Consider the following 26,188-nt stretch of genomic DNA (forward strand, 5'->3'; position numbering starts at 1 on the left):
CTTTCCACAAGAAGCCTAATGACACTAACGGGACAAGTGCGGGAAATGGGGTGTTTTGGGTGGGGGGCAAACTAAATATAAACAAATTTAGACGCCTTGCGTAGCTACAACCTGTAAGTGAAGACAGCCATGCATGAATACCCACCCACCTCCCTAGGGGTCGTAACCCCTGCAACCCATAGAAGATAAAGATGCTTCAGTAGCTGATTAGTGTTTTTTGTCTTTTAAAAAAAAAAATCTCACGGGATAGAACGAACAGAGCAGAAAGATAAATATAATAAACTAAAACAGAAATTCGAGGAAACAGATAATTAAAATAAGTAATAAGTGTTTTTAAATAAAAAAAAATCTCACGAGATAGAACGAACAGATCAGAAAAGTAAATAAAATAAGATAAAACAGAACTGGAGACAGCCACACTCAAACCAAACTCCGCGCCGTCATGACGTCACACATGACAACACCCTTACGCCACGGGTCAAAGCCGACGCGTTGGATCGGACGCTTCTGTTGACTCAAGTTCAGTTGTTACATCTATCAAGTAGCATGGAAGATAAATAATGCTCTCAACGAAACACAATGAGACGAAGTCCTGCGAAAAACTGTTGGAGCTCGGTTGGGTGGAACTAACTAGTAACTTAGTAACCTTTCGTTAAGGTTTGTTAAGGCATTGTGCGGCAGAAAACATTTATAGTTCGTGTTCAGACAGGAGAATGATATTTTAAGGAACTTAAGTTGAAAGAAATATACTTTTTACACAGCCCTCATGTGAATACATTTGTATAAAATTTTTTTATACAAAAGTGAAATTTAGTGCCATGTTAGCCTTTATTATACTTACACACAACAGAAAACCCTGAAGAAGCAAAAGATAGGAGTTATTAAGGCTCTTTTTGCGACTCATACAACACCTCCACTTAAGCGAACAGATGACAAAATTACATCTACTTTGAAGACAACATTTAACTTTTCAGGTAATGCAAGGTAAGTGCAAAGGAGCAGTGACCACCCGTGCAACCAACGTCGAGCAACGGACATTGAGAAAGAGACATTTTACTGTCCATTATAATACTAGACATTTTACTGTCCATTATAATACTATGTTCTTTATTTATGTTTTATAGAAAGAAATTATATATATATAATATACACAACATACATGATGTTTAACCTTCATTAAAGTAGAAGAAAGTTCATGGTTGAACTCTTGAGAGGAAATTTGACATGTTATTATATGATACACATTATGAGAGAGAGAATCTCTGTGAGATATATTTTCCATTTGTATAGACGACATCCACAAGAAGTGGAGATATTGAGAAAGTACTGAGCAGATATGCGATTTACTCATGCAAGGATTTGTTAAGGTATAATACACTAAGTCATATGAACAATCACAACACAAACAGAGGATCTGTCATGATGTTACACAACACAGACTCGACGTAAGGACACTTACATTTACCAATGATTTGGTAAATTGTAGGCACCTCCTTTCACACACCCCTTGAAGGCGATGCAAACGTTATAAGGTATTATGTTCTCTTTTTATGTATTAGCTGTAGGATTTGGTAGTTCATAGGTAGTGAATAGTTTCTTCCAGTCTATCTTTCTCTCTTTCCCCATTATCCTACCACCTCCTGCAGCTGGGTATTGTTTGTTTGTGGAATGTAAGAATATATTGTGTGACAGTAAACTTTCAAGTATGAATTAAAAGACATGAAGAAAATTAAGTATGGCATTACAAGCCTGGTCAACCACTAACCAGATATGGAATCAAAAGAAAGAAAGAAATAATAAATGAAGGAAAGCCCGTGCTTTAAATATTAAGTTTGATATCCCTTGGCATGCCCAAACCTTAATAAAAAAAATCAAAATGACCATAAACCCCAATAAGAGAAAGCCAATGGGACTTAGTATAATTTTTAGTGTAAATATTTCACATGCATATTCTTGTAAATTTATATGTATTTGTATATGTGTTAAAACTTTGCATATTGTCAACATATTTTGAAATGTGACCACGAAATGTAAGCTTTCATAATTAACGATGTAAACATGCTGGGACACAGTGAACTTTGTTAAAATGTAAATATGGCAAAAAAGTGTTGCAAACTGTGTTAAACTGTGTCCGTTATAAACGACGAAATTTGTGAAACCTATTGTGCATAAACCAAATTACTGTTTGTAAACCGATATAAACTGCAATTTACTTCGACGATAATGAGGATTTTCACACTGGAAATGAACGTTTGTTGGCAAGTGTAAACAACGTGATGAAACACCTACCTTTGCGAACATCGACGCCGTTGTTCCTGGCCGGCCTTCAGATGCTTTGGAGACAATAAACTCAGCACCTGTCGTAGGCGATGTGGAGGCTAAACGCAACATGACCATATATGCCCCAGGAACAATAGTCATGAAAACGCACAAGGACCTGGAGTGTTGTGTCGTAACAGAAGACATGGACATTGCTTCCGATCACGCACACGCTCAATCTTATGGTGTTTCCGGACTTAACACGCCATTTATGCTGGAATAACAGCTTGTAATGAACACTATGTGAAAGTGAATCCTGTTCAAAGACTGTCATAACACAGCGATTTTGAAACTGCCGCACGCGAAATTCAGTGATGATATTGCCTATGCGCAAAGACTACGTGCTGCCAGAGATGCATTGGGACACCAACGCTGGGAGCACACAACATTAACTGCGCTGACGAGCAGCTTGTTCAAACAAACTCTATGTAAATATATATTAATTGTGTAAAAAGGATCAAAACTGTAACAACTGTATGTAGTATACAGATTTAGAAAGTAAGTATTGACAAAGATAATCCCCTAAGAATGCACGTGGCCTTTCCTATGAAAATATATATAATTGACATTTAGGTTTGTATATCTATTCTATTGTTTGCTAGCCTGCCACGCTAAATGTTTTAGCGTGACAGTCGAGGGGGCGATGTAGGCGGACTTTGAATTTCGCCGCGCTACACTCGTTCCCTCAGATAAAAAATATCCCGTCGCAACGGTATGAGCGCTCGACGGCAGAGAAAATACTAAAATTTTAACTCTTTTTTTGTTTTTTATCCGTTTCTTTATTGTCTCTTGATAGCCGAAGCTTAAGGCAGACGTGATCTGATGAAGACGTTAAAAAGCTTATTAGCTAGTCTTGATCTGATTGTAATGTGTAGACATATTGTGGAAGTTTTTAAGAAATTCGGAGGATGGAAGTAGCAAAGTAAATTAAATTGCATACAGTATCACGATGATTTTAATTGGTATAAATTAGTGATTCCTGGACGATTGCAAGATTTCGGAGCACACTTTTCACGCAGAAATGAAGGAAATTTTTGAAGACCTGGACGCCGCACGAAAGAAGACAAGTTAACCTGGTAAAGGATGATCTCTCATCTACGCCACTTCCCTCTGTCAGTTACATTTTGTTACTCTCTGTTTCTTTTCAATTATTTTTGTAGTGGAAATTGGTTTAACTTTTGCTCAAAAACGCCACAAGGACAACCCCAACAATAGCTTTTCCGAATCACGAAGTCCGATAGCTCTTCTGTAATACGAAGTCCCCTTTTTCACGGTCATTAACGTTTAAAAAAAAAAAAGAAAATTTTCACTTACGATTTCTTCCCACATTTTCAACCTTTTTCTTTTCTTCTCTCTTTTCTTTTTTTTATTAACCACTACACCTTCTAGCACTACGTCAAAGGTCTTTGTCAAATATATTTTACGGAATATTTGATCACATCTTTGACAAAGAAATTTGATAGTGTAATACAGGCCTAAGACCTTCCTATCAACTATGTCCGTCTGATTGCCTCCTTGCTCTTCCGCTGCCCCTTCTACGTTACCATTCTCAACACCATTTCCCACACCTACCCTCCGCAGGTGTGCCACAGGGCTCTGTCCTCTCCCCTCTCCTGTACACAGCAGATGTGGCCCCCCCCCCCCCCCCTCTAGACCACCTTCTGCAGTATGCTGATGACACCATCTTCCCCACTCCCTCTCATGTCCATCCTGCCTCCCCTTTCTTGTGTCCTCTCTCTCCATTGGCTCCCCCACTTTTTGCTTTTCCTCCCCTCCCCCCTTTTTTCCCCTCATCTGTTCGGGTCCTTCCCTCCCCCCCCCCCCCCAACCACCTTAGGCTGTGATACGTGCAGTGTTTAAGTGAGTGTTCAGCGTTGTGCATCCCTTTTGTAAGTGTTGCGAACAGAAATCAGACTGTCGCTGTGTTTTCTTAAATTGTACCTGTCTACTGTGTGTGTATCTTCATTAGCATCGTCACCCCTGTGTTTTTCAATTTTAAATTCCCCATTTCCACCATTTTACAGGTTTTTTTGAGTACCGGATTATCACCTGTTTTTTTTTATTGTTTGTCATCATCTCATTATGTTTCTTAACTCTTCTGCATGCTGTAGAGCGGCATATTCAGCTGCTGCCAGCTCGCACCCCCCCCCCTCCCAACCTTTTGGAGGGAATAGGATATCTAACAAAGGGGGGGGGGGGAGGAGAAGGAGGGCAATTGGCAGCAGCATAGGCCAGAAAAACTGGTGGTAAGTGGAAGCAGCACAGGTTGTGAACGATGTTCACCCAAGTGTGTATTATCATATTTAAATAAATGCAAATACGTACTACTATGGGCACAACTGATTTATAAGCCTAAACTATATTGATACTCATTTTGTAGTACCTACTGACCATCACAAGTATACAAGGTTTATCAGTTTGAGCATCCCTGACTTCAAGTAAAGAGTTATTTCAACGACGCTTTATACTTACGGGAATCAGGTCGCTTAGCTGCCGTAATAACCTGAACACCACTTGTATGAAACTCGTATTTATTCTAACTGCACAAGGGTCGACAGAAGCGTCCGATCCCACGCGTCGGCTTTGACCCGTGACGTAAGGGTGTTGTCGTGTGTGACGTCATGACGGCGCGGAGTTTGGTTTGAGTGTGGCTGTCTCCAGTTCTGTTTTCTTATTTTATTTACTTTTCTGATCTGTTAGTTCTATCTCGTGAGATTTTTTTTTTTATTTAAGAACACTTATTACTTATTTTAATTATCTGTTTCGTCCAATTTCTGTTTTAATTTATTATATTTATCTTTCTGATCGTTCTATCCCGTGAAACTTTTTTTTTTTCAAAGACAAAAGTCACTAATCAGCTACTGAAGCATCTTTATCTTCTCTGGGTTGCAGGGGTTACGACCCCTGGGGAGGTGGGTGGGGTATTCATACATGGCTGTCTTCACTTACACGTTGTAGCTACGCAAGGCGTCTAAATTTGTTTATGTTTAGTTTGCCCCCCACCCAAAACACCCTATTTCCCGCGCTTGTCCCGTTAGTGTCATTAGGCTTCTTGTGGAAAGTGTGTGTGTTTGATTTTGTTTCCGCCATATTTGTGACGTCATGTGTCAAAGCAGACGGGCGGGATCGGACGCTTCCGTATTTCCCTGCACAATTACACATATACACGCATAAACAAGCCTCGCCAGTGTCACCGGTCGGAACGCAAACATAACTGACCTGCAGTCTGCACAAATGCGCGCGCCAAATCCCGCGTCCTAAGAGCGTGTCAGTGCGCAGAGGTACCACTCTGCTCTATTCCGGTGGTCGATGACCGCCACATACTTAAAGTGCATCAGTTTAATGAGATGTATGGACAGTGCAGTTGACATGCACTTACATGGCCTTGCTGCTACATGTGCTTTAGCACAGATGTGGGGTACCGCAGAGGCCATCCATACAACCAAAGCATGCTTTATCTCGTATTCCTTCCCTCTGCCCATTTCCTTGTCGTGGCTCCGATGCGTAAAGTGGTGTGCATTTTTTAAAGAGCACATTGTTTGAGATTGAAAAGTGAAATGTTTTGTGTGGACTAAAAGATACAAGAAATGTGTAGCTCTAGAAAGGGTGAAAATGTGCGTTACAAACAACATTATTTACTACAAACACGGTAACTACTTATTTACATTAATTTTTAACACAGCCAAAGGGGATAACAACTACTGGTACGCAATGTTAAATCTCTAGCATAAAAAAAATAGGCACCAATTCAACTTACATTCGTAACATCTTCAGCTGGCTGGCAGTAACGGGCACGCTTCTTGTCACCTAGGAAGCATAGCCCTGGACCCTTACAGCTTGCCCATGGATCCCTCCATTCCCACGAAAACGTACATCCCTCTGCGATCACAGCTTCACATATACATACACCTCTGCGTACAGATCTATGGCAGGGCTGCATTACATACACATCTTCACTCAGCGTATCAAACACCAACATCCTTATTACATCGTATGTGGGGAGACGTGGTTAGTGATGGGGAGCTCGTGAATGAGTCGTTTAAATGAACGCTTCACCCCAGTGAAGTGTGAAATAACCACTCAATTTCAATGAACTGGTACTTCAAACTCTTCACAGATAACACACTCCTCACTTTTTTCTAGTTCACTCACTCCCTTCCCCTCTCCCTCATCCCATTACATTGGCGCTACGTCACTTATTCTCCCTTCACTTCAGTTCCCCCTCTACTGCCTGTCGACGAATCGCGTGGCGCTTGTGGGAAACGATAGGTTTGCGTGGGGTCAGTTATACTTCGCGTCTACCGGTAGCAACGCTTGCGGACAAATGAATATTACAGATACAAACGATGAGGCTGGCTGTGTGAGCACGCACAGCCAACATGTTAGTAACACTGAAATCGTACTAATGACTACAGGTGACAGTTTACGTTTTGAATCTGGAGGGTTATTATTCTCAACAAAAATAAATCTACAGGAAAACTTCTGAATTATTACTTAAAGTAGATATATAGACTTTGTGACAGTGGTAAACATACACATTCTATTTTGGATTAAATTTTAAAAGGAACATAACATTGGACTGCATTTCGTTGGTAGCCCTAGTTTTCAGTCCATGAATACAACAAATAATGTTTCACTTGGCAGATAAAGACTTTTTTGGGCGCTTCATGAGAAAATGTCGAGCAAGATTAAATGTAATACCTTCTTTATATGTGACAGCCTTCTCTGTTTATCTTTCCTTTGTCCCCTTCGACCATACTCTATTTAAGTTAGCTCAGACGTTGTAAGAGCGTAAAACGTTGCGTGCACGTTACTGCATAGTTCGGCCATCTGTTGGTAAAATTATGAAGTATTACGAAGCTTTATTGTACGAGCGAGGCGAAGCGAGCGTAGCCGCGGCTGGGCGGCGAACTGGGCAACTTCGCCAGGCTTCCGTACTTCATGAATGAACTACATTTTAACGCTTCACGGCAAAGAGTGAAATGAATGAAGCAGTTCACGGGAATGAAGGAGTTCGACCCATCTCTATTGGACATCCCCCTCCAAAAATTTCATTGCATGTCACCCCGCCCAAACAAAACGTTCGGGTTCGGGGCAGCGCAAGTTACAGACAGAAGTACGATACATAGTGAGAACGTTCTACTTAAAAATGTTATTCGTAATACACATTACAAGAACAGTTACAACGTTTCTAAATTCTTAAATAAAATCTTCTCTTTTCAACCTGCCACAGATTGTTTTTTATAAACAATTGTTAACAATGGTACATTTTATAACATTCAGTCACACTTATGACTTTATTCTACAAGTATATACAGAAGTAAAGTATGGTAACTGATGAGGACATCTGGCGGCGTTTAATTTAACATCAAGTATCTTCTACGTCGGTGACAGATAGCAGCACGTACATAGGGCTCCCAAAACCGGAATTCGTAAATCGATTTCCGAGTCCCGCTTCTGGTTGGTCATGTAAACATTCCATAATCGAATCTGGAAATCCGCTTCTAGTTGGTAGGTTTCCAGTTCCGTAAGCGGTTTTCACGACTTTTGTAAACGCTCAACCGGTTTTGAAGCGGTATTGGGCTTGCATTTCTTGTTATCTGCGAAATGTCGGGAAAATGTGATAATGGACAAAGTAGCAGGCGATCCATATGCTCTGATAGAAGAAAAACACATGACATTTGTTGGATGGCAAGAGATTCAGGAATGCGGATATTTTTGCTTTGCTGGTGAAAGCCATGGCTGATATATACATGCACCAGATCACTAAAGGTTGGTTTACTTTTTAGATGATGATATGCGTGATTTAAATCTAAAAACTTTATTTGCGTTTAAATTGGATGTAACGCGCAATGTTACTGTATTTCATATCGAAGTGGAAATCTCTGCAGAGACTTCAACGACGCCAAGTGGCGAAATACTATAAGCGGTAATGATCGTTCGGATTTTCCGTTGTACCGTGAAATGGCAAGTACCCTTGACGAGAGGCTGTCAGCTTGATTGCTAGAACGCAGTGTAGATTCTACACCATGTGGAGAAGGTACAGCAGTTTCGTTAATTTTATATTTAATATCATAAATAAAACGCTACACCGTACATTTGTTTATTGTACAGAATCTGCAGACACGGACAAACTTCAACATCAGAACCGCAAGATGAGGTTGCATTTACAGTTCTCCAGATGACTCGCCGAATATTACGGTGTCTGCAACCAGCAAAAAGTGAGTGCTGCTTACATTTGAAAGGCTGCCTGTTGAAAATGAGTTTTGAGAGTGATAGTAGTGGATGTCTTCATGGAAATACGGAAGCGTCCGATCCCGCCCGTCTGCTTTGACCCATGACGTCACAAATATGGCGGAAACAAAAACACACACACACACTTTCCACAAGAAGCCTAATGACACTAACGGGACAAGCGCGGGAAATAGGGTGTTTTCGGTGGAGGGCAAACTAAATATAAACAAATTTAGACGCCTCGCGTAGCTACAACGTGTAAGTGAAGACAGCCATGCATGAATACCCCACCCACCTCCCCAGGGGTCGTAACCCCTGCAACCCAGAGACGATAAAGATGCTTCAGTAGCTGATTAGCGTCTTTAAAAAAAAAAATTTCACGGGATAGAACGATCAGAAAGATAAATATAATAAACTAAAACAGAAATTGGACGAAACAGATAATTAAAATAAGTAATAAGTGTTTTTAAATTTAAAAAAAAAATCTCACGAGATAGAACGAACAGATCAGAAAAGTAAATAAAATAAGAAAACAGAACTGGAGACAGCCACACTCAAACCAAACTCCGCGCCGTCATGACGTCACACACGACAACACCCCTACGTCACGGGGTCAAAGCCGACGCGTGGGATCGGACGCTTCTGTCGACCCGTCTTCATGGTGTCACTGTATATCTGTTGCTTGAATTGCCTTTTATAATTACACGGTGCTCATATTGTATTACGATCCCCCCCCCCCCCCCCCCCCCGACTTGCATTTTTCGTTGTTTTTGTATAGTGTATGTACATAATAAGCATAAAATGATCATAATTTATGTGACCGTTACCTATTATAATTTTTCTGTTTTCTGTTGACAGTATTATACATTTATTTCTCTAACTCAAAGCCAAATTCACACATTCTGAACGAAGCTAGATCTCGGGCTACATTACAAGCGACACTGGTTTTAAAACCAAGGTTTCAGTGGGACAGGTTGAGGGAGATTGGGATATCATACTCCAGTTATCACGCTTGCTTAGTATTCATTCACATTTTGGTGCAAAGCCATACTATTGGTTTCACAAAAAAATTTATATATATATTTTTGGGAGGTAGTTCCCTGTTCATTGCAATAAATTGTACAAAGCATTAATGTAGTCGGAAATTGGGATGAATGTGTATTTAACTTACATGGCACAAATCAATGAAGGGCCATTCCATGCCAAGTGGTTTAATATCGAGAAATGTTCCCACATGACCATCATGGATTTTGATGAAATTTTGTATGAATATTCACACATGTTCTCAATGAACACTGGTAAAGTTTCGGTTTCAGAAATTCAATACTTTCGGAGATAGTCACTTGTTCAAGACCATAGCACAGCTTTCTATAGTGCGTCTTTGAATTTTCAGCAACTTTGAGATGAGATATCTCTAAGTATTTGCATGAAAGAAACAAAACTTGGCCATCTTATACAACTTTTCAAGAACTCTTTAAAGTAAAATATTAAGAAAAGGATTTCTGAGCAATTTTCATATAGATAATTTGAAGCAAAGTTGGGCGAAAAAATAGTTGTTTAAAAAAAATGCGAACTTTAGTTTTTTATATCTCCAAAAGTAATTGTGGGATGTACATGAAACTTTGCACACCATAACACACCAATACAAGGTCTTAGAATATAAAGTTTCATTCTCCTATTGCTTTCCATTATTTCACAAATCTAGGGTGAACTTGATGATTTTTCAAAAAGTGCTAAAAATGGGTATTTTTAGTCAAATGTTTGAAAAAAGTGTTTTCTCCAAACTCTTCTAAAGTATGGTCATTAGAAAGAGCATATTCTAAACTATCTACAAAAGTGGATTTGGTTTTGCAATGCAAGCGTATAAGGCCCTAAAAAGTAGCATCATCAAAGAGGCGCACTGGAAGTTTGAACACATTTTTCTGGCACTCAAATTATACCTGAAACCTTTTATTATGCCTAATAAATGTTAGAATTCAATGAATAATAGCTTCATATTTTTTGTACTTCTCAAAAGTATTTACAAGTGGAAAATGAAGACCTAATTTTTGGATTCAATTGTATACAACATTTTTCCAAAAAAGAATCTGTTTGCTTGAATCATGCATCAAGTGATGTAAATTTTCCAATCAATATTGCAGAGATTTTAATACCTAGGTGTTGTACCCTGTGAATTTTTGTCTTACAGTTATTAGGGAAACATGTGAAATTGATTGGTTAAACATCTAAGAGTTTTAATTTTGTATTTAATCACACTTAAATGTAGCCTACTACCTTGGTAAATATGTAACCACTAGGTTCACAGAGAAAATTCACAAGATTCACTGTTTATAGGAATTATAATGGCAACAATTACTTTAACAATCAGATTGTCTCATTATTGTGAGCCTTGTTTGAACAATCAGTATTTCAGTGGTGTGTTTGCAGCATAGTGAGTGGGTTCTCTTGACTGAGTGTGGCTTGTTAAGTGATTCGTAAGACCATCAAAGTTTGTAATCTAATTTACAAAAAATTGTTTTGATTGTGTCTTTTATAGCATATATCTCTTATTAGATTTTTTCATTGGTATTATACATTGTGTATAATTTCATTCAGTAGCAATTTGTCTGACATTTAAGCTGATTATAATTTGCACTTAGAGGCCAAATACATTATTTAGTTACTGATTAGAGATGGATGCAGAAGGGAACAGCATACCTTTCTGCTCAATCGGGCAAGGAGATAGTGGAACAAAGTCTCATGTCACTTTCTTTGCCAAAAAAGCTGCTTTAAAATGGTTTGCGGATTTTAGTGATGAGGAAAAAGAGTTGTTGGTCCGACGTTCTGAAGCAAAGCTGGACAATACCTCTCAAGTTTGCCTACACCATGAAGCCCTGTTATTGACACAATATGAGGGGTTACAAAAAAAAAATAAATAAATAAATAAATAAAAAAAAAATAAAAAAAAAATAAAAAAAAATCTTCAATCCCTTTGGGAAGGTGAATCAGTATGTTAAGGTAGGAATTCGCACTCTTGATACTGAAACAGCTAATAAGGCTTCTGATATGTTGAAGCAGCAGCTTGTTAATAACATAAAGCCAGGTCAGAAAATTTGTCCGGCTTGCAGGACTACCTTAAATAAACACTTGGACGAAGCTTTATCAGCCTCATCATCACATTCTGATGAGGACTTTACACCAAAAGAAGAATTAAATAGTAGCTTATTGTCTATCGGTATTTCACCCCTGAAGAGAACAGTAAGCTACAGAGATAAGCCCCAATATGCGAAGAAGAAAATTCAAAAGGCTCAAAATGTGATAAAAACAGAATTGTAAATGCAATGGGAGTAAACCGACAAGTTGAAGATGCTAGTGAAATTAAGGAATGTGGAAACTGTGCCGACTATGCACATGTGCTGACTGAACTGAAGGCCAAGATACAGAATGCAATTTATAAAGAACAGATGCAAATTTTAACCTTGGCACCTGTAAGCTGGACAGTCAGACAAACAGCAGCTCAGTTCGGTGTGTCCGAAAGAATAGTGAAGAATGCTCGGAAGCTTAAGGCAGAGAAGGGCATTCTGGCACTTCCCGAAAATAGGCAAAGCAGGAAATTACCAGCAGAAGTTGCTAGTAGAGTGCGAAATTTTTTTGAAGATGATGAGTATAGTAGGGTGTGCCCTGGTAAAAAGATAGTATTTCAGTTAGACTTTTAGATAGAAAGACATACATGCAGAAAAGATTGTTACTTTGCAATTTACGGAAAATGTATGTTATCTATAAGAATATAAATGGTCCAGAAATAGGGTTCTCAAAGTTTTGTGGACTTAGACCCAAATGGTGTGTAACAGTAGGATCAGTTGGAATGCATGCAGTTTGCGTCTGTGCAATTCACCAAAATGTTAAGCTTATGCTTAGCGGAGCTGGTATATGTGAGAATTATAAGCAGATTCTCAGCAAGGCAGTTTGCAGTTTGAACTCTAAACAGTGCATGCTACATCGCTGTGAAAGGTGTCCTGGGCCCAAAGCTATAGCATCTGAAATTGCCAGCTATTTCCTAGATCATGAGCCACAGGAAGTTATTGTGTTTAACCAATGGATACATACCGATTGGGCCACACTGGACATGAAGCAAATGGTAGTGGATGAATTTATTGAAGATGTAAAAAATAAAATATGGAGTCTGTCATGCCATCATTACATTGCCAAGCTTCAAAGCTTGCATCTTAAAGGCCTTAAATGTCATGTGAAAGACAAAGAGCTTGTTGTCCTAATGGGTTTTGCAGAAAATTATTCTTTTATACAAATTCTTACTCCCCTAGATCTGTTTCACTTCTGCTCTGAAAACATTAATGTAATTAAATTTGTTTTCGTCAGTAAAGATGAAATTTAAAAAATATTGTGTCGCAAGAAGAGAGGTTTAAACTTGGACAAACTGTAGAAGGCACTAGAGAAAATCATCACTTTTTACCTATTGATGAAACAACAATTCTGGTCAGCAGAGTTTCAAATGATTGTTCATCTTTTCTAGATAAAATGGGTCACAGTAATGAAGGAGGCATATTAATGTCTGCTCTCCAACCAGGACAATATGTTGCATGCATCTATGAAAACGTGTGGTGGATTGGGAATATCTGAGAGACCTCCACAGAGCAAAGGGATGCATTAATAAACTTGATGCACCCACATGGTCCAGCAAATTCATTTTATTGGCCACCAAGAAGTGACAAGTGCTGGGTTCAGGAACACCACATTATTGCAGTTATTCCAGCTCCATCAGTAAATTCGTCTGGCCAGCAATACACCATTCCTCTTGATATTCATCAGAAAATTAATGTTGTTGTTGTTGTTGTTGTGGTCTTCAGTCCTGAGACTGGTTTGATGCAGCTCTCCATGCTACTCTATCCTGTGCAAGCTTCTTCATCTCCCAGTACCTACTGCAACCTACATCCTTCTGAATCTGCTTAGTGTATTCATCTATTGGTCTCCCTCTACGATTTTTACCCTCCACGCTGCCCTCCAATGCTAAATTTGTGATCCCTTGATGCCTCAAAACATGTCCTACCAACCGATCCCTTCTTCTAGTCAAGTTGTGCCACAACCTTCTCTTCTCCCCAGTCTTATTCTATACCTCCTCATTAGTTACATGATCTACCCACCTAATCTTCAACATTCTTCTGTAGCACCACATTTCGAAAGCTTCTATTCTCTTCTTGTCCAAACTAGTTATCTTCCATGTTTCATTTCCATACATGGCTACACTCCATACAAATACTTTCAGAAACGACTTCCTGACACTTAAATCTATACTCGACGTTAACAAATTTCTCTTCTTCAGAAACGATTTCCTTGCCATTGCCAGTCTACATTTTATATCCTCTCTACTTCGACCATCATCAGTTATTTTGCTCCCTAAATAGCAAAACTCCTTTACTACTTTAAGTGTCTCATTTCCTAATCTAATCCCCTCAGCATCACCCGATTTAATTTGACTACATTCCATTATCCTCGTTTTGCTTTTGTTGATGTTCATCTTATATCCTTTAGGTCAAAATTAATGAAGCATATCAAAAATTGAAATAGGTTAGAGGAAACACTCTAAGGAGCCCAAGAGTGCCTTCTAATTTTACACAGGGCACTTGAATAATTTTACTATCAGGCTTGGGAACCTGTGTAAAGAAACCCTTATCAGGCTTGGGATCTTGTGGTAAAGAAACCCACCCGTGGCTGTTGTTGCTAAGAAATCGGGCGTGGCCCCTATTGTAATGGCAATGCTCGTTTTCTCAGGTGAAATGAAACTAGCAGTGGTTAAGCCACCATGGACCATAGCAACTCATTTATACACTTATTTTCCATCAGTAAGCTGCTGCTGTTCATTAAACAGGCAACTAATAATTAGATGATTATGCAAATAAATTTTACGATTTACATTCATTCTTAATAATAATTGTTTGTTTGTGTGTGTGTGTGTGTGTGTGTGTGTGTGTGTGTGTGTGTGTGTGTGAGAGAGAGAGAGAGAGAGAGAGAGAGAGAGAGAGACAAAATAAAAGATTTCAGGTATAATTTGAGTGCCAGAAAAATGCAAAACCAAATCCACTTTTGTAGATAGTTTAGAATATGCTCTTTCTAAAGACCATACTTTAGAAGAGTTTTGAAAAATTTGACTAAAAATACCCATTTTTAGCACTTTTTGAAAAATCGTCAACTTTACCCTAGATTTGTGAAATAATGGAAAGCAATAGGAGAATGAAATTTTATATTCTAAGACCTTGTATTGGTGAGTTAATGTGTGCAAAGTTTCATGTACATCCCACAATTACTTTTGGAGATATAAAAAACTAAAGTTCACATTTTTTTTAAACAACTAGTTTTTCGCCCAACTTTGCTTCAAATTATCTATATGAAAATTGCTCAGAAATCCTTTTCTTAATATTTTACTTTAAAGAGCTCTAAAAGTTGTATAAGATGGCCAAGTTTTGTTTCTTTCATGCAAATACTTACAGAGATATCTCATCTCAAAGTTGCTGAAAATTCAAGGACGCACTATAGAAAGCTGTGCTATGGTCTTGAACAAGTGACTATCTCCGAAAGTATTGAATTTCTGAAACTGAAACTTTACCAGTGTTCATTGAGAACATGTGTGAATGTTCATACAAAATTTCATCAAAATCCATGAGGGTCATGTGGGAGCCTGTAGACAACTTGGCATGGAATGACCCTGAAGGAAGTACCTATGTGGAATTTCACCATCAGAGTTGGGATAGTTGCACTACATTTTTCAACAGTCAAAAGGTGAAAAATAAAAAGTAAACATAGAAATAAAGAATTTTATTGGTGCACCTTCTGTTAAAATATAAATAACTAAAGTTTTCAAAGTGAGTTGTTAATCATCATTAAAACTTTGTCACAGAAGGGACAGCAAACATTTTACAAGAACTCTGAATTTTGCTCATATTTTATTTTGAAAACATTGAATTTGCTCTAACAAGACAGTTCTCTTCATGATGAAAATATCTATGAATGTCACTACTTCTTCCGTTTCACCCTCCTTGGGGTATGTTGACTCACACTTCTTTGTGTGATGATCTTCCCCTAGTGCCCAGTACCTCTCCATTCTTGTATTATGACTGTGTGTGACACAATACCGGTAGAAAAATCTTTATTGTCAGCAACAAAGTTCATTGTGGATTATATGTACTGGGAACTGAGTGTAAGTATTCCTAGGTCTTTAAAAAGGTTTCTGCAAGATGTACAGTTATCCACTTTACATAATATTCTTACCACTCGCTCCTGTTGCAAAAAAACTTTATTTACTTTAGGTGCACTTCCCCAGAAGATAATTCCATACGACAACGGGGAATGAAAATATGCAAAAGCCAACACTCTTGTCTTTAGGTCAACACAATTGGAGATGCTTCTAAGAGCTAACATGCTGAACTAAATTTCTTGATTAGTTTATCTATGTGCTGACTCCACTTTAACTTGTTATCCAGCTGTACCCCCAAGGAATTTTACACACTTTATGTCATTCAATGTTTGACCATTAATGTCTACTTCTGGTATTAATATGTTTGTGAGGTAAAGACTTAAACTGTTAGCTGTAAATCACTTATAGGCCTGTTCAGCTTGTTAAAGTTCAATCTAGGATATAGCTGGCTCTTCAATTCTGAACACCTCTGCTGAGTTCCCTACATAACTCGTACTCACAATCTCAATCTCCATCTCCTTCTGTCTTATCTTTCTTTCAGTCTATGTGCAGTCATCCTCCTTAGTTTTCCCATATGATCCACTGACATTTTCAACATTTAAACATGGTCATTTACATATTACCTATTGTTTTATTGGCAACTGGATGTTTTTATTGGTTTTCCTTATTTGTAACCTAAAATAAACACAACTAATATCGTTGAGACAGAGAACAAACTTTTTTGTGTTTTGTGTCACTGATGGAAAAACTAAATTAAATGCATAGTTATTATTGTGAATTTGCTGCATATTTAATACTTTTTTTTTAAACTGATGTTCAAGTGAAAGATAAGGTTTAGCTCTTCAAACTTTAGAATTGAAACAACTATGAATGCAATGTAAAAGCCAATTGTGTTCTCCATCCTCATCTACAGAAGTCCCAAGCTTAACTACATTACAAGAAATTTAGTGATTTTTTTAATAATTTTTGCAGTACAGTAAAATATAACTTTTGTAGATTCAGAAAACAAATTAAATTTTGAAAACTGTATGCCTGTTTGATATGGAATTGTCCCTTTATACATTCCAAATTGCTTACAAAATAAGTAAATTTTTGTTTATTGCCATCATTACTGTGCATTTGTTTATAGTAAAATTTTAACGTTAAAAAGTTCATCATTGATACTGTGCTAATTTCTGTAAAATGTTACAGGTTATCAGAAGAATTTGAGAAAGACAGACAGTGTGAGAAGCAGCTGTCGGAGAATATCCAAAGTAGGCATGCGGAAGAGACAAAACAATTAGTAAACTCATTTTTAAGTGGCCTTCACACCATTAGTGGGCAGAACACTTGACCCCACTTCATGCCCTACCAGCAAACACTACAGTTCCTTCCACAGACTGGTTTTCTCCAACCCGATCCCCTTCCCCATCCACCTCCGGTTACAGACAGTGAGCTTTCTGTACACTGTAAATTGAAGTACAGCAAATTAAAAAAAGTTCTTGAAATTTTACATTTTCATTTCATAACTACCAAATTTGATCTGATTTATACACACTTAATTACAATGTGCTTATTGAAATCTTAATTGAGATCTCCTTAATGGATAACTGGAAACGCAATATGTTTTTAGACAGTTTCTTATCCTTTCAGCATCTTGGTTAGCTTCTGTGCAAGTATATTCATTGGGTTGAGGGAACATTTCTTCCCCTGTCCACATCATTTAGCCAGTTTTCCCTGAAGTGATCTTTGTGCATTTCAATGATGTTATGGAATACACAACATGTAGCAATAAGTTGAGGCACAAATTGACAGTGTATATCTATGCATTTGGCAAGGCACCTCCATCGAGCTCTGAGCCTACCGGAAGCATTCTCGACAGCAATTCTGGTGGAGCTCAAACAAACACCAAAACTTTCTTCTTCGGGTGATACAGTCCCTGTGTACAGTTTCGTGGGGAACGGCAGTAGGGGATATGCTGCATCTCCGAGCAAAAATTTTGGCACAACAGTCCCATTGATTGTGCATGGTACCTAAGAAAAAAACGTTACTTTAATAGACAATATTACAATAGAATTTGTTTAAATATTTCAAAAGAGTAATAACTTTCAACTTATCATAAATTGTCGTGTTGTATGTGAAAAATAATTACTTGGTATATACTGAATTACTGATATAACACATATTACTTCTATTTGGAATACACGCATTCCACTAGTGTGCCTGCCTATGAGTGAAATTTCAAAATACGAAAGTCATGGCCGTGAGTAATTTTAATGAAATCCTAAGGCATTGAGAGGACAAACATTGGGTAATCTTTTTAGTTCTTTCATTTAGCACCATGAGCTTAGACAAGTTAGACTTGTGATAGCTAGTAGAAAGTTTTTGTCAAGTTAGCAATGATTTTCCACCATTGCAAAATAGTTTATTGTTAAGACTTGTTTCGTTTTAATAACTCTCTAGAAAATCTGAAAGCTGGTAAGAATTTCTATTTTGCATTAGATTTCTCTTTTACATTCCAAGTTGTCCTGCCTGTCACTAAAATCTTACATTAATTTTGTTTGTACGCTCAGTTTTTTTTAGTTTTTTTTTTAATTTTTTGTAACTATAGAAAAGAAATACATTAATTTCACTGTGTCATGCTTAAGAACTACAGAAGTCCACAAAATATATTTTAATTCGTATTGTTTATGTATGAAAAATGGTGACTGATGGGACAATTTAAATGAATTGTTAAAGTTACAAACTAACCACTAAAGCACAGAAACAAGACATATCTTTTCTGCACTGTTATCTTTGAAGAATGTTTTCTGAAGTGTTCGAAGTGTATTAAGTTAAATTTAACCTTTATTTTTCACTCTCTTTTATTTTTATGGTGTTACTACGGAACTGTGTGTGAAACATTATTCAAAAATTTCAGTAGGTTTGCTGATTTAAAAGTTAATAGTTTCACTATTGCAGTTGGAATGGCAAGTGCTTTAGGCCTATATGTAACAACTGCTGCTACTTTATATGGGATTACTGTAAATTACGTATGCTCAAGACGTGCAGTTATTTTTACAATTTTATTTTTGAAACAAGTTCTCCAGATGTGTAGTTTGAGCAGCTGCCCTTTTCAGCACCACCCTGCCAAACCTATAACTACTTTTTTTTTTTTTTTTTTTTTTTTTTTTCAGCAAAGGAAATAGTTTAAATTTGATATGAAATAATACATGAGTTAATATTTATATGTTTTGGAAACATGCAATAGAATCTTATCACTTGACTGAACAAATTTAAGTCATTCACAAGGAAGTAAGTTCATGAAACTGCATGTTATAGCCACTGACGAAATTACACTGATTGCTACGTTAACTGTTGGGTATATACAAAACTATATCTTACTTCTGGCATCAGCCTATTGGCCATTTTATACAGCTGTGAATCCTTCAGTACTGATGCTTCATGAACATTTCCGGTATGGCTGATACTGAGGATCCTAAAACTGTAAAAAGACAAAATTTTGTATATTGCTTTTGGACAACGGTAATATCAATTTCATTCACATTAGCTCACATTCATCTACCAATTATGACAGTCAACAAATGCCTGAAGAACATGTGATGATCATCCCTTCCTGTTCACAAAATCTGATTATCCACCCTGAGGAGCTAACACAGGAATGTGAGTGCCATCGATTGCTCCTACGATCTGGGGGAAGCCTGTCATATCGGAGAACTCACTACTGATTCTCTCTGCTTCCTCAGCATCTGCCATTTTCATAATTTTTGTCAGCAAAGCAGTATTCACAACCTAAATAAACGAATACAAGCACTCGTGCACAAAGCTTTCATGCACTCCATACTGATTTGCAACTGCTCTGTACTCTGTACAGCTTGCCAATATATAAAGAGCTATTGCCACTCTCTTCTCTAGTGGCAGTGGTTCACGAACAAAATCCGCAGCGCGTGATAATGTACTCGATGATTCGAAGCAAAGCTATTGGAATGTTTCTTTCCTCATGCAGAAATTTTTAAGCCACTCGGATCCCCCAAAATGATGCAATAGAATTACGTTCCACCAGTGATCACTTCGCACTTTCTTCCACACACTGCGCGATCTCGGTGGGTGCAAAATATACGTTTTTGGTGGAATATATTGTGTTGATAATATGCGGAGACATCGCCTTTTGAACAACCACTTCCTCCTCCGCACAAGTTCACTCGCGTTTATTTCATGTTCATATTCCCTCTTTATCAAAAACGTAACGAATGCACCGATCGTATCAGTTACGAATGCCGAAGCTGCCATCCAGCTATCGTACCAGTGCAAGTGACGAACACAACAGCTGACTGCCAGCGGCCACTCGTGTAAAACAAATGACGATCGGAAATCCGATTTTTCGGCAGGGACAGCAAAACCGATTCGACCCGCACACGTAAACGCGACACCGAAAAACGGTTTAAGAGATTCGGTTTTCGTCTTCCGGAAGATGTGTCATGTGTAAATGTAGCAAATGTTTCCCATTCAGAGCTGTGGTATGTAAATTATCACACTGAATAAACACACATTTTAGTACGTATCGAGCAAGTCACTGTTCAGTGAATTATACAGCCGAAGGAGAGAAACCCTGATGCTACCTGGAATCCCGTTCTCGATTAAGTATAGTTATAGCGTATTTCATGTTCCCCAATCCTCCTTACAACCTCATCTCCTTCCCTCGTCTTACACTACATGTAGCAGCTGCACTGTCTTGTTTCAAGTCTCTGGTATCTCAAGAGTTCTAAAAATTCTGCTACTGAAGAGAAGGTACTTACAACTTCTAGTAAAGGACTTTCTGAACAGAAAGGGGATGGAAGTGAAAAGATTTAAGCATAATATCCCCAGTCTTGATTTTGTGGAATCATTTGTGAGACAATACAAAGATCAACTGACATAAAACACTCTAGAGCCAGTGGACATCTACATCTGCACGGATACTCAGCACATCACAGTTAAGAGCCTGCCAGAGGATAACAACAGAAACCGCCAACAGTTCCTCTCCGGCAGACACCGGCTCGACGAAGCACTGTCCGTGCGGGTGGAGAGGCTTGCGTATCCGCGGAAGCTGAGGGCTGTGCCGAAGGTACAGGACCTACTGCCGGGAAGGCCTCAGCCAATGGATCAGACTGAGAGTGTCCCACAATGTCCCATCTTCCCTATCCACTTCTAGTCCTACCCTATTCCCTGATCCAACCCAAGGTGTGATGTGATCCATGCCGAGGGGTGCGTGGCACACGGGAAGATGTGTTGCAAACAGAGCCTCCGGGATAGCGGGCGACCTCCCTGAGTAATTAGCCTTACACTGCGTGGGGTATTCGTGGTGTGGACCTTCTAGATCCCCTAATCTCGTGGGACCAATGTGGACACAATATAGAAAATAAAGAAAAACGAACTGAGGGGCAAATTGAGACCTCAGATACCCAAACATCGGGGACAGAACTGATGGAAGGCAGAACTGTAACCGAGAAGCTATACCAGATTAATATCAAAGGCTTGTCTGGGGCCCAGAGGAGGAAGCTACTCAGGGAACAGAGGAAAAAGGAAGGGAAAGAATGGCTTCCTAAAGACAAGTGGAGGGAATTAAAGGGACTAGAACCTAAGACCCCCAGGAAGAAACTGTCTCAGACTGAAGGTGATACGCAACGTCAAAGACAGGTAGTAAGCGGATAAGGGAGGAATCGGCGACTCCCTCCTCCCTGGATAAGCGAGTCCAGAAAAAAAACGAGGCAAGAAATAGGGAAACAGACCTATAGTATTGCAGTGTGGGTTTTTAGGATGGCAGTTATCCAGGACGGTTCTCCACCGGTGGCCATCACCTCACAGCAGGAGGAATGTCAACAATCGAATGTCACATAGCAACAATAGATACAAGATGCAGCAATGTAAAAAAGTGACCTGAAAAACTGTCATAAATTTTCCTATTAATTGCAGTAAATATAGTACTCAACACGTAATTATTACAAATAACATTAAAAATGTGCAGTACGTCTAATAATTTGGCCAGGGACTGTAAATAATACTTTCCTAAATTTTGCATGTGACTTTGCTTATTTTTTTTACGGTAAAAGTGAAGGTAGCTCAAGATAACTTGAGCGCCTCCTCCTTGAACACGGAAAGCACTGTGTAGCTACACCGAATCTAGAATGGGGTCCCAGCTAACATCAGGGTTTCTCTTCGATACGACAGGCTCTCTCTGGTCTATAATGCAGTTAGACTTGGTCGATATCACTAAAATATTTGTGTGTATTGAGTATGATAATTTACGCGTCACAGCTCTCACAAGGGAACCTCCCCATCGCACCATTTAGTTATGAGTTGGCACAGTGGATAGGCCTTGAAAAACTGAACACAGATCAATCGAGAAAACCGGAAGAAGTTGTGTGGAACTATGAAAATATAGGCAAAATATACAAACTGAGTAGTCCATGCCAAGACAGGCAACATCAAGGACAATAAGTGCCACGGAGCGCCGTGGTCCCGTGGTTAGCGAGAGCAGCTACCTAACGAGAGTTCCTAGGTTCAAGTCTTCCCTCGAGTGAAAAGTTTAAATTTTTATTTTCGGTTTACATGACAAACTCTTATGTTTTCATCACTTTTTTGGGAGTGATTATCACATCCACAAGAAAACCTAAATCGGGCAAGGTAGAAGAATCTTTTTACTCATTCGCCAAGTGTACAAGTTAGGTGGGTCTACAACATATTCCTGTCATGTGACCCACATGCCGTCACCAGTGTCGCATAGAATATATCAGACGTGTTTTCCTGTGGAGGAATCGGTTGAACTATGACCTTGCGATCAAATGTTTTCGGTTCCCATTGGAGAGGCACGTCCTTTCGTCTACTAATTGCACGGTTTTGTGGTGCGGTCGCAAAACATAGACACTAAACTTATTACAGTGAACAGAGACATCAATGAACGAACGGACAGATCATAACTTCGCGAAAATAAAGAAAGTAAACTTCTCAGTCGAGGCAAGACTTGAACCAAGGACCTCTCGTTCCGCAGCTACTCATGCTAACCACGGGACCCGCTCCTTATGCTACAAACTTCTTGATGTTTCATATGTTGCGCATGGGCTAATCAGTTTGTATATTTTATTAATTTTTTTCATAGTTCCACACAACTTCTTCCTGTTTTCTCGATTGATCTGTGTTCAGTTTTTCAAGGCCTATCCACTGTGCCAACTTATAACTAAATCTGAGGGGGTGTGCGATGGGGAGGTTCCCTTATCAGAAAACATTGAAGGCCGCTGACCTCCAGCCTGGAGTGTCCGCGCTGCCATCTGCCGGCGACGTGGAAGAATAGGTTAGGGGTTAACTTAAATGCCGCCAGATAACCTCATGTGATCTTACTTTACTTGTGTATATACTTGTCAAACAAACTCACAGTAATGACAGATTGTTACACAATTTAAAGAAATCTACAATTCTGTATAAAGTACAACCTGTGGCGGGTTAAAAGAGATGATTTTGTTACAGAATTTAGAAAAGATACAGTTGTTCTCACAATGTGTACTACCAATAACGTTTGTACGTATAACATTCTCAGCTAATAATTGTTATATCTCCTGGGTACCACCAACTACCCAAAGATGCCACGGACGTTAAGTAAATTGGTTTGCGATACATTATGCTAGGGGTTTAGTATTACGTACCGTTAGTTGTTGTACCCTTAGGCTGCGTCGAAAACTAGTCTAAATAAATAGTTACCGAATAACGTTAGTTGTAAAACAGATTTTCGCGTTTTCTGGAGCTACATATTTCTTGTATCCCTTAATCCTGACAAAACATTAACATTTTTCATTCTCGAACGATGTGCTCTTAAAAAAAAAAAGTTTACGCATTGGGGCCATCACAAGAAAATGGGCAGAGGAAGGAATACGAGAAGAAGCATGCTTTGCTTGAATAGATGGCATCTGAGGTAATACACATCTGTGCTAAAGCATATGTAGCTTCAAGAAGATAAATCAATCACACAGTGCATACATCTCATAAAATTAATGCAGTTTAACTATGAAGCATTGTTGAAACAAACCCTTTGCTTGCAGTTGATGATTCTCATCTGATAATCTTCGTATGCATGTGATGGCCTGTAGGGACTAAAAAATGAGCACGTTCCACATCATAACCTGACACGTTTCACATCATTACAAAGTGTCGTATTCATGATCTAATCTAAGCATCAGTATATTTCAGTCACATGAATCAGTTACGCACGAAATGGTATGTACTGTAATTTTATTTAAATATGATAGCCAGCCAGTGGCTAAACGCGTTAGTAGTTTCAATTTTGGTGCAACGTCACGTGTGCTTGACTGCTGTTGAAATGGGTCTAGTGATGCACGGGACCAGTCGGATTTGACCAATGACGTCATAGGTTCCTCAGATATTAATGTCTTTGCATTTAGCCATAATAATGAAACAGTTGCGTGCTGCGGATGAGCGCTATCATTGTGCATTAAAATAATTGAATGTGATTTTAAATGAGATCTCTACATATTGGCTAACACATTTTTCGTGTACACTTATTTAAATAATTGGTTGATTGCAATTGATTCGGTACTTAATTTCATTCTTAGTGATATTGAGGTAATTTTAATATTAGTATTTTATTTTAGGGCAATGTTTAGTTTTTCATTTTCGTTTGTAGGCATGGATTTATCTAGTCCAATGAATATAGATGATTTGAAAGAAGTTATGGGCGTAGACATGTTGTCCACGATCCGATTTCTACAGATGTGTGGTGTCGTTGCCGAATATGTTCGACGTCGTGAGTGCGGCGAATATATGCGCCTCACAAGTGTATCTCCTCGCCGTACTCACGACTTATTTGTATGGCGCTTCAGCAAAGATCGGTTGTAGTTCTCCATTAGATGAGGGACGTGGTTCGAGAAATCTAAGCTCGCTTAGAGAGACAATATAAAAATCACGTACTGTTGGTGTTTGAGATATCCTGTGAGGCTGTGTGTCCATGAATGTCGTGTGAGACAGCATACAGTGGTAGATTGGTACTGTTTTGTAGGGAAGTTTGTGGGGAATATATAAAATATAGGGGCCATTGGACGGGGGAGGGGGGCTGTAGTCGATATTGATGAGTCGCATTTTGGCAAATGGGGGGGGGGGGGGGGACCCCAGCGGGATTATGGGTTTCGGGGGCTGTAGTTTCAGGTCAAGATTGTGACTATGTAGTGTTTAAAGTAGTTCCCAAACGAAGGAAAGAAGTTTTGGTCGCATTAATTGAAGATCGTGTTGCAGGGGTTTCCACAGTAATTTCAGATGGTTTTTCTTCATACAGGGATTTTGGGGAAAGGGGGTTATCAGCATCTCGTTGTTAATCACAGTATTGAGTTCAAGTCTTTATCCACAGAAGCTTGTACAAATAGCATTGAAGGTTTTTGGTCAGCTGTTAAATCTTTTGTAGGGAGGGGGAAACGCCGGATTTGCATACTACAAAGTCACTTAGACGAATACTCAAGGAGGCGTAATGTTCCCCATATATATTACCCATTTACATGTTTTGTTAAACAAACGTTAGGCAAATGTATCGTCCCAAATATGTTAGCTAATTTCAGATTGGGATTGGGGTGGGGTGTGTAGGGGGGTGAATGTGTGTGTGTGTGTGTGTGTGTGTGTGTGTGTGTGTGTGTGTGTGTGTTTTTTTTTTTTTTTTTTTTTTTTGTGGTTTTAGGGCGCACAACTTCAATGGTCATTAGCGCCCTGACTACGCTAAGAATGCACCGCGAGGCACAAGTTGACAACAACAACTAAAAGGGAAAACACGATAAAAGAGACTGACAGGCATAGGATTAAAAAACAACATCAAATGTCCTTAGCGAGGTTCGTCAAACTGATAAAACAAAGAACACGAGCAGCTGCTCGTGGGTCATCCGCTAAAATCGCATCGAAAGTATTAGGCAGTTTAAGATCGAGGCGCAGTTGGTTAACATCTGGACAGGACATTAAAATGTGTCTAACCGTCAGCAAGTGCCCACATGGGCAGAACGGCGCAGGCGCAGCCGTCAGCAGATGGCGATGGCTGAACCGGCAGTGTCCAATTCGTAACCTTGCTAAAACGACCTCCTCCCGCCGAGAAGGGCGTGAGGAGGACGTCCAAGCCACGGGAAGAGGTTTTAAGGCCCGAAGCTTGTTGTCGGTAAGTGCAGCCCAATCGGCATGCCACAGCGACACAACGCGCCGACAAATGACCCTGCTAAAATCGGACGAAGGGACACAACAAGAAGCTGTCCGAGGCTGGAGGACCGCAGCCTTGGCCGCGGCATCTGCAGCTTCGTTCCCAGGGATACCGACATGGCCAGGAACCCACATAAAGCTAACCGGCGGACCGACGTCCACCAGCCGCTGAAGAGAGCGTTGGATCCGGTGTACGAAAGGGTGAACCGGGTACGGATCACTGAGGCTCTGGATGGCGCTCAGAGAATCTGAGCAGAT

At 39.2% G+C, this 26,188-nt stretch overlaps 1 protein-coding gene and 2 long non-coding RNA genes across 7 annotated transcripts in view; 1 reads left to right on the top strand and 2 right to left on the bottom strand.

Annotated features, from left to right (window-relative positions):
• LOC126108447 (uncharacterized) overlaps positions 1-2,630 on the bottom strand; it is a 158,915-nt gene extending 156,285 nt beyond the window's left edge. For all 3 annotated transcript variants that reach the window (XM_049913661.1, XM_049913663.1, XM_049913662.1), the window contains exon 1: positions 2,290-2,630. In XM_049913661.1, coding sequence (XP_049769618.1) covers positions 2,290-2,472 — 183 coding nt within the window. In that variant the 5' untranslated portion in view covers positions 2,473-2,630. The remainder of the gene's footprint in view (positions 1-2,289) is intronic.
• A 5,165-nt stretch (positions 2,631-7,795) lies between these two features.
• On the top strand, positions 7,796-17,054 carry LOC126108449 (uncharacterized). Of its 2 annotated transcripts, XR_007523525.1 has the most exons (4): positions 7,796-8,091; positions 8,211-8,359; positions 8,434-8,540; positions 16,931-17,054. It is a non-coding gene; the product is annotated as an uncharacterized LOC126108449 (long non-coding RNA). The 2 variants fall into 2 exon arrangements; XR_007523524.1 differs by having other exon boundaries at positions 8,211-8,540.
• A 560-nt stretch (positions 17,055-17,614) lies between these two features.
• Positions 17,615-20,052, bottom strand: LOC126108450 (uncharacterized). 2 transcript variants are annotated; one of them, XR_007523527.1, is made up of 3 exons: positions 19,284-20,052; positions 19,103-19,202; positions 17,615-17,751 (listed from the first exon to the last, which is right to left on the bottom strand). It is a non-coding gene; the product is annotated as an uncharacterized LOC126108450 (long non-coding RNA). The 2 variants fall into 2 exon arrangements; XR_007523526.1 differs by having other exon boundaries at positions 19,274-20,052.
• Between the last annotated feature and the right edge of the window lie 6,136 nt (positions 20,053-26,188).

The sequence above is a fragment of the Schistocerca cancellata genome, chromosome 11 (genome assembly GCF_023864275.1).
Source record: "Schistocerca cancellata isolate TAMUIC-IGC-003103 chromosome 11, iqSchCanc2.1, whole genome shotgun sequence".
Taxonomy (NCBI): Eukaryota; Metazoa; Arthropoda; class Insecta; order Orthoptera; family Acrididae; genus Schistocerca; species Schistocerca cancellata.